The 9,612-nt window shown below is 38.6% G+C and overlaps 1 protein-coding gene across 1 annotated transcript; it reads left to right on the forward strand.

Annotated features, from left to right (window-relative positions):
- Positions 1-916: 916 nt before the first annotated feature.
- Positions 917-3,929, forward strand: LSMEM1 (leucine rich single-pass membrane protein 1). The gene is made up of 3 exons (XM_005154310.3): positions 917-1,043; positions 1,806-1,943; positions 3,684-3,929. The coding sequence occupies exons 1-3, from the start codon at positions 917-919 to the stop codon at positions 3,890-3,892; spliced, it is 474 nt and encodes a 157-aa protein (XP_005154367.2). The 3' UTR covers positions 3,893-3,929.
- The last annotated feature ends 5,683 nt before the right edge of the window (positions 3,930-9,612 follow it).

Raw genomic sequence — 9,612 nt, forward strand, 5'->3', positions numbered from 1 at the left:
CTTGGCTGTGTGACCCAATCCAGGGGAATTACAACAATCTTCTGCATTTGGTTTGATGAGGAAAGGAGTGGGTCTTTTCCCTAAACACTCAGGGCTATTCCTCTAACTTCAGGTTTTTAACTTAAGCACTATGTTAGGAAGTTGGTCACATTGTGTGCAATTCATAGAGGAGCCTGCTTAGGTATTGCTTCTTTTCTATGTATAATCTTCCTTCAGAACTGTATTTATATAAACAATCATTCAATGACAATGAGTTCATGAACCCAGGCTCTGCTGAGAGGTGCTGATTAGGCACCATCCAGTGTTTTTTTTTAAAGCAAGCAGTATTAGTCTGAAAAAAAAAGCTTTTCCATCAAGCTTTAATTTGTCCAAAAACTAGCATCTATGTGGAGTAGAGCCATATTTGACTAATTTTTGCTCCATTTTTCACAATAACTTCACAGTGATATTCTAAGCAGAGGACCTGAGTGACAGCCTTCCTGGCAGCGTCAGCGAAGCTTTGGCTTTTACTCTGGTCAGGATATTACCCTACATTCTACCAAGTACACACCAGACCAAAAGGGTAATGCAACAAAATAACTAAAGGCAAATGAATGGTGGTATCTGTCAAAGAGATTTTTCTGTTTCTCTCCTCCACTCACATACATATGAATGCACAAGTATGCGCATGTGAACAAACACAATGCAGAAATGAAATCTTATACTTACCAAAGATCTCCAAGAATAAACAAGTACTATGTACTGAATTACCCTTGCCTTCAAAACCTAGGAAGTATGGTGGTCCTTCAAATCCCTTTATTTTACAGGTTGTTGAGGCTGCTCATCATTTCCTTAGAACAGGACACCACCTGTTACCAGTTATTTTCCGTATCTGTATTTTAATTTACTTTTTTAATTATTAGTTCTTTTAGATACAATGGAGAGGCCTTCCTTGGAAATTAACCTGCACAATACTCAGGAAGAAGGGAAACTTTATGTAGTTGATTCCTTAAACAACCTAAACAAACTAAATGTTTGTCCAGATGGATCCCAACATGTGCTAGGTATGTACAATAGGCAATGCTCTGTGGTTTTCTGTACATACAACAGGCCATCAAAAAGAGTTATTTACCACATTTGAAAACGCTGATCTTACTGTGTATCACTGCTGTCAACAGCCCAATAGGCCAATTTGTATGTCAAGCTCTGTACTGAAAAATGTAAGGAGATGGAAAATGGTGTAATTTAGATCAAATTAATGGTTTCGCTGCTCCTGCTGAGTATTTAACTTATCAGGTTCTTGAAAATCCTTGCATTTAGCTAGGGATTCACTGTCAAGCCTGAACTTACTTTCCATTTCAACTGGGATTCATTGAGTGATCCCTTGCAGGATAATGTCTCTAGTAATGCTCTATAAACCTGTACTACATAAACTGCATTGTAACTCTGTGAGTACTATCACAAGCAATAAATTCACACATGGCAACAGAAACACCAGAGGAAAAACTGTTCATTCTTTTAAGACACATCTCCTAAGGAGTCAAACCAGTTATCTGAAATATTCCATGAGACTTTTAAGCATTTTAACTCGCAGAGTCTCATTATTTACGGTTGCAGGTATGGACTCTCACACTTCTACTGGTTTTATATGGCTTTTATCTTTGATTTCTCATGGCAACCAGAATATTTTCACTCAGTAAGAGCTACCATATACTTGAATTATGATACATTCTGCATTGTTTCATGAATCTAGAAGCATTTTGTCATGTTTATCATAGCCAACCTTAACAAACTTTACCACCAAATAATTTATCATCTCATAATAGATGAGGAAGAGAACATTGGTGCTACTGAAGAAAACACATCAGGGAGCAACATAAGAAACCAGCGTTTGTTCTTCATCACCTTCATTCTTACTTTGATCATCAGTTTGGCACTTGTTTCATTTGTAATTTTCATAATAAGTAAGTAAACCAAACAGTGGCTCTTGAAAATATAAGGCAAATTAGAAGAACTCTGCTGAAATATGTCATGCTTCTCCTGCTGTATTGGCATGGTCAAAGGCTTTGGCTGGATATAGGCTGTCAGTCTTGGCCCTGGGTGCAAAACCACAGGCCTCTACTCTGTGCACTAGGATGCACACTTTTCTTCTTAGTGCATAGGTTTTGTGAGCTTCAACAGCTGTCAAGAATTCAGCTCAGCAGGGTTATACTGTGCTGCTAAAAATGCTGGCTGGGAACTGAATTTTAAAGATGACTGTATGGCAGTGAGATACTTTGACAACATGCCTTCCATTCCTTTCCAAATAAAACTCAGTCCTGGTGTCATTTCACTGCAACTGGAATTACACCCAGGCTAACACTTAAATAAGGCTACCTGCATAAGGATCTGAAGGTTGCCAGCTAAATACTGACTGGAAATTGGTTTGGAACTACAAAAATGTCAAACATAACAACTAAAAAAACTGATAAGATGTATTAAAATTGGCATGCAGCATTGAGTCTGTAGATGAAATTACCATTCTCCTTCAGCTGGGCTGGTTGGGCTGGCTTAGCTAAACACATGGCTACAGGTGACCTTGCTTTATGGAGCCCTTGCCAACTTGGGCTTTTCTGGGCTAATGGTATTGAACAGAGTATGAGATGCATTCTTTTAACTTACAAGTTTATTTTCAGTGAATTGGAATCCATGTGAAATTAAGATTTCTTTTATTCTATAGTAGGGGATTCACTGGGGTATAGCAAAAATCCCCATTTTCCTTTTTGAATAGGAAGTTGTAGCCCTTGACTTGTGGACAGACACTCGAACAACAGAATATCAGACAATTAAAGAGCTCAAAGGAAATTTTAAATGGCATAATTGTAAAACCCTAATTAAAATACCTCATACTCTAATTCCATATTTATTTAATGGGGAACTGCTAAAAGTGGAGCTCCAGTACAGAAAAATGAGCAATGTGCCCCTCTAGTGGAAAACTGGTAAAGTAACAGTAAAAAGGCTACTTACTAGGGTTAAAGGAGTTTGCTTGGGCTCAGGTTGGTGTAGGCTTATGGTTTTTGAAACTGATTTCCAGTAGTGCTTCAGATTATGTTACAAATAATCTGAGATTATGTTTTCAATCCATAGACTGATTTGTTTACCACTGGCACTACTAGCTTAAGCTTCAAAACATGGGTGAATATCCTTAACTTCAGAAGGCCAAAATAAAAATAGCTCCAGAAGTATACATGGCGGCTATGCATACTGGTGTTCCAGGGGAAACTGGCCTCCAAATGCCAGTATTTGCAAGACTTTTTAAATCTAAATGTGTTAAGAAATCCAGTGATGTGGCTGTAGACTGCTGTGTGTTTTAGTAATTCTGCTTTTATAAAAATACATATGCATGCTGCCCACAAATAGCACCCTGCAGCCCCTAAATAAGACATATTCCTGTGGACAGCAATTAAATTGATATACTCCTGAAGACTGCAAAATTTTTCTGGGCCATATCTGATCTTATTTCTCTGCACTAACCTGAATGAACCAGAAAATATGCAATTAAATAAGCAACATAACTTCTTATCAATAGGTTCTGCAGTTGCTTTCCAGTTTAATATTTTTACTCATCATAATTCCCTACAGACTCCCATGTGAATGCAAGAGAGGGTAATGATGTTCTTGACTTAAATTTTGCCAATTTAATGTGGTACATTTTCCTTTTCAAGTTCAAACTAGAAACAAGATGGACCAAATATCAAGCAGACTAATAGCTGAAAAGAAGAACATAGAAGAGCTTAAGAAAATTAACAATATGATATTAAAGCATCTAAATCAATCAGGAATTAAGGAAAATGGCAGATACCTCTTCACACAGTCTCCTGATCTTCACAATTACCTCTTTACCCATGCTGAGCTGAAAGCCCCTGGAGAATAGATCTTCTTTGGAATGAAATTCAGCGTATTTATGTACTCAAGCTATTTTCACATATGGCACACGGGTCACTTAAACATTCTGACATGGTCACCGGAACATTAGAAAAGACAGATATATGAAAGACAGTAGAAAATAGTATTTATCCTGCTTCATATGAATATAGAGTTGACAACTAGGACCATATGATTTATAATAAATGATGGACTACCAATGATTTTGGGCAAGAGTTCCAGATAATCCATACATTGTAAATTGCAGGGCTAAGGGATTAGTTTTACTTTAAATGTGAGTGATCACAGAAAATAATAATTTCTGTTCACACAATTCCAGCATGACCTTGTTCACGTGGTGAGGTGCTGGAATGGGTTGCCCAAGGAGGTTGTGAATGCTCCATCCCTGGCAGTGTTCAAGACCAGGTTGGATGAAGCCTTGGGTGACATGGTTTAATGTGAGGTGTCTCTGCCCATGGCTGGGGGGTTGGAACTAGATGATCCTAAGGTCCTTTCCAACCCTAACTATTCTATGATTCTATGATTCTGTTTTTTTTTTTAACAAGTTTTGTGTTTGCTTCTGTATTATTTGTATTTAAGGATAACTTCAGATTCCTTAACTTAAAAATAAATCCATCTCTGCCATGGAGTTTGGTAGTTTTCCTTTCTGTTCACCTAAACAGATTGATTTACTACTCCTTCTATGAGAAAACGAACTTGAATAAAATCAAAGCCTTTCATAACATTTCATATTCCTCCCAAATTTGTATTGGCTGAACGCATATATTATATTGTCTTATATGGGAAACAGGTTTAGAGGACTCAGTCTGGGACTACCCATCTCATAACAATGCTAGTATTCTGTCATCAGTATTTGTTGGTAGTTTCCGGGAGAAGACCAAGTATTTTTATAAAGCAACATGGAGAAAATGCTATGTGTTCTTGTATTCTTCCATGTAGTTGCTGTTGGCCACTACCAGAGAACAAGCAGGTCTGAACCTTCATGTTTTTAAAATGGAGCAGTACCTCAGAAGGTAAAAGCAGGAGCCAATGCTTTCTCGCTCTGACTTTACACAGTTGTGGAGACAAACTCCCAGAAGAGTGATCACTTAATGCACCAGTGGGTAGCATTGTCATTTTAGCATTAAGAACCTTTTACTGGCACATACATTAAGAAGCCACCTCCATTATCAATAAATAAACCGGTTGCTCCCATCTCGACAGTGCAATGGCAGCTGACACTCTGGAGTATGTGCAACATCTTCTCTTTTACTCTGAGGTCTGTTTGTCATTCAATGCTTCCATATCTCTTCTGGACAATTTTACAAAAACATCATCAAAGTTGACAGCTTGCATTGCAGTCTCTTCTTCCAGAATGCCTGGTAGTTCTTTCTGTGCTGGCTACTTCACTGTATACAACAGAGTGAGGAACTACGCCCAGGAATCTTTCCTGGTATCACTCTACTAGGATTTGCCCAACCATTCTATTCCTGCTATTAGGAGTGCTTTGCTTTACACCTGTGTTTTAGATCACCTACTTTATATTTCTTGATTTTTCTTTTCCTGACACATTACTGTCAAGTCACTCACATGAAAACTGTGGGGTCATTGTCAAGACTTCATTACTCCTGCTATCAATGCCCAGCTGTGGTTGCAATTATCTACTCTGGACATCACAATTAGTTGTTACAAATATGACTTTAAAATAGCTATCAGAGAATGATAAAAGTAACTGTAGAAGTTGTAAGGAAAGAAATCCTAAAAGCCCAACACAAACATCTTTCTGTATATGCTGTTAAACAATGAAAGGAAAGGTAAGACTAAAAACATGACACTTGCAGCACTGCTTCTCTGTTCTTTGAGCTGTCAGCTGATTTTTAGTGACAATATTAAGTTTGCATCTCTCCCACTCATCTTGTAGCTATTCTAAGTGCTTTCAAGCTCCTGTCTTGCACTGACACGCATTGGTACTTGTTAGCCAGGGAGAAACAACTCTAATATTTGGTACTCAGTGCATCTCAAAAATGTGGATTTGTTACATCCCTTGTTGCAATTGAAGCTATTAGAGCAGTCTGCAGTCCACTAGAAACCGACACAAATAGTCAATAGATTTTTTTTTTTGGCAGAGGACTGTAAATAAAATCGGTGCTATAGCAACAGTCCCCAAAGAAATTAAAGCTTAGTCATCTCTCTGATCCTGTCCTCAATTACTCTTAATCTAGTTATTTGATCAGTACTCAGAATAAATCCACTTTTCCTGTCTTTATTATTGATTAGAAGCGCCAGGGAGGGGGGGGAGAGGGTTCACTCCATGGTTTGATCCTACAAGGCGGTGAGTGCCCTTATGTGCCACAGACTTAGGACCAGCTCGGGCATAAGGATGTGCAGGCATGCTGAGTACCACACAGGACTGAGACCCCGAGTCATCCTTTCTTGCTTCTTTCAGCTGCAGTGGTCAGCTATTAAGATCAGTGACTGAAGCAGTGCAAAGATCCAAGGACCTCCTTAGGCTCATTCTGCTAGCACTGCTGAAACACATTTGCTGTTGGAACCACTTGTGTCCAAGGGACACACGTGGCAACACTGCTAATGCCTGCTTATGGATTCTCAGCTCAAGTTACCAATATCCATTTACAGTTAGAACTGCTTCCATATGAGACCAGAACAAGGGTTTAGAGGGCTGCCTTGACAGCAGAGTGCCACAACCATTCCACCAACACTTTCTGGAGTACCCCCCTAAATAGACGCAAGTAGCATTTTCTGCATGGGGACATTTCTGTCTAATCTACTGAAGTAGAAGAAAGATTGACTCCTAAAGTTTTCTACAAACTTGACCCTGAACTTCAGGTCATTCCAAAGCTCCACAATCCTCATCTTGAATAAACAGCTAAGTGACTAGTAAACTCCCAGCTCCAGCTGCATGTGGTGTAACCACCGTGCTGTATAGGTATATTACAATGTCTCCTGTAGACACAGGCTGCACATCTCAGGAGCCTTTGCAAAGTCTGCTACTACGACAAAGAACAGGAGCAAGGTGATATGACAGTCACAGTTTCTATCTTATAGTAGCCACAGCCATTTTCCTCAGTAGTGCTGCTGCTTTATCTCTGATTTGCAGGCTATGGAGGTATCTATCCAAAGTAACTTCATTTTCAGTATTTTGCTGAGTGCACTGTAAATTAAGATGATGCAAAAGGGTTCAGGCAGATGTAACAACATGCACTGACACTCATCTCTCAACAGCTGCAGCTGCTATCATTGCTGAAAATGACAACTTAGCTTCAGGCAATTTTCTGGTGAAAAAGTCTGGACAATACTAGAAAGATGTTGGTAAGCAAGGAGAAACACTTGGAAGAGTTATCCAGTAAATTATCTTCAGCTTTCATCAAAAACATCATGGTGTTGGTCCCTGAAGTGCTGTCTGAATCTTTAGGTGGTTAGGTAGTATCAGTAGACAAAATACTTTCTTCCTCTGGTTAGTTCGCTGAGAAATACACTCCCCTTGCTCCAGATATCCTAAACAGCCCATGTTCTCGTTAACCCAAAACCATTGCACTGTATATGACTACGTGATACTACATCTGGAGATGAACTACATCTGGAGAGACTATACAGCAGTAAATAGCAGTGGGTCAGCCAGTGCAGGCATCTATTTGCCTTTTTTGGGGTCATGTTACCATGAGAACACCAATTTGTACTCGGCCTTGTGCTCCTCTAGAGGGAAACAGAGCTCAGTATCTACAAGCAGCATGTAAGAACTGAGGACAAAACATTCTTTAAAGAGACCAGTCTATGAACCAGTAGGAGGTTACGTAAATCCAGGCAGTAGGCATCTTCAGTAGAAAATGATGCACAGACAATAAGGGGGCATTTTTGAGAGGCAATCAAATCCATCCCTTTGCCTGAAAGCAGCATCAGATTTACTTCAACTATTCCTGACAGATGCTTTTCCATTCATACTGTAAAATATCTAAATGATGGAACTTCCACTGCTTAACTAACCTTTTTTTTTCCTGAAATCTAACTAAAGTTTTTCCTGTTGAAATTTAAGCCCATCATTACCTGACCTGTTGCTTGTGAATATGCGAAACAGTTTGTTACCTTTTTTTTGTTATTATATATTACACTAACTCTACAAGCAATTTCACTCTTAAGAAAGCTTTTTCACCCTCTGAGACACTTGCAATTTGAATATAACATTTATTCTTAATCTTTAGTATGAGTTCAGTTCACACGCTTTGTTCACTGGTAACAACACAAAGCTGAATGCAGATAAAAACCCATAATGATGTGCATACACTGAATCTGGAAAAACAGAAGAGAAAACTCCAGGAGTGGCAAAAGGATTGTCACAAATTTTGTTAGACCATATGCTCTCGAAGGTGATGTGCTGAGTGCTGCACACAATCCAGGCTGTTCAGGAACACTAAATGCTGTGTCTAGGTATTTGCAAAATGAGCGGAGTGAAACAATGTTGAACAAAACAGCAGTATTTTCAGAACTAGAATTCCTTGAAGAACAAAACCCCTTTCATTGAGTTTTGAAGTCCTTGAAGATCAAATACTTATTTTCATTATATGAAAGCATAATCTTGTTAAATAACACATGAAATTACTTGCAAATATGCATTTTTAGTTCCAAAATTCCAAGTTTTCTTACTTACCTCATCCTCTCTGACTGGAGTTTCAGCTTTGAGACTCAGAATCTACCCCACTGAAAACAGCACCAAAGCAATGTCCTCCATTGAAAGTGTCAGTGTCTTGAAAATGTTCATTCTGACAAATTTGCAACCAGTTAGTTACAACTGGAACTGTGATTAAACAACACCTATATATACATATATAGAGAGGTGTTTTATATATATATATATATATAAAAGCCAAACAGCAACTAAAGTTGGATTTATGTTTTGACTAGTAATTGAAAGTCACTATGTCTGAGAAGATGCTTAACTTGATCTTCTTATAGGTTGTTGGCATAATTTATCTTGGAAGATGCTGGCAAATAATTAAAATTGGATTAAAACCTTAGATCATAGCCCAGTGCTGCTGAGATTAAGAGAACTGTTCTCTTCAATTAAGGAAAAAAAACACATTCAGTCCATTACATGTTACTGTTCTTATTTTCCCACAGAAAGATACTGAGATTTGAAGTGAGGGACAGAGGCAATGAATGTACTATCACTTCCTCTGGGACAAATAAAGAAATAGTAACACTGTGGCCAAAGAGGTTGCTAGTCTTATTCGAGAACCCAATCAATCTTAGAATTCAAGAAAAAGGCTTCAGTCTCCTCTCCTTTCTCCGGTTTCTGGGCCACATTTCAGCAATTGGAATGCTGTCCACGATTCACTGATGAGCCAGCAAAACCCCTGAATGGTAATGAGAACCTTCCAGTAGGAACAGTCACAGCACAGCACTGCTCCTAATTTATCACTGTGAAGCAAAACACATTACACACGAGGGTGAAAGGACAGTTTAAAAATCGACTGCCTGCCGATTAAAAAATTTTATTAATAATTGTGGATTTGCTTTTCAAGTTCTGCACTGCTCATTTAATCTTGAACATTTTCTTCACCACACACACGTACGTGACTTTGAAAAACAGCACCTGTCTACAAGGTGACACAGAATTTTGACACAGACTCTCTTTGCTCCTCAGCAAAGCTCATGGCTAATTCATTAACTTCCAATAACGCTTTAGTTTTTCTCTGAAAGCTGAAGCATTTTCTT

This window comes from Melopsittacus undulatus, chromosome 5 (assembly GCF_012275295.1).
Source record: "Melopsittacus undulatus isolate bMelUnd1 chromosome 5, bMelUnd1.mat.Z, whole genome shotgun sequence".
In the NCBI taxonomy this organism is placed as follows: Eukaryota; Metazoa; Chordata; class Aves; order Psittaciformes; family Psittaculidae; genus Melopsittacus; species Melopsittacus undulatus.

What these genes read in the sequence shown, in the direction of transcription:
- LSMEM1 (XM_005154310.3), top strand. Translation starts at nt 917, where the DNA reads ATGGAGAGGCCTTCCTTGGAAATTAACCTGCACAATACTCAGGAAGAA. An exon ending in TGGATCCCAACATGTGCTAG is followed by an intron (nt 1,044 to 1,805) that starts GTATGTACAATA and finishes ATCTCATAATAG; the next exon opens with ATGAGGAAGAGAACATTGGT. An exon ending in ATTTGTAATTTTCATAATAA is followed by an intron (nt 1,944 to 3,683) that starts GTAAGTAAACCA and finishes TTCCTTTTCAAG; the next exon opens with TTCAAACTAGAAACAAGATG.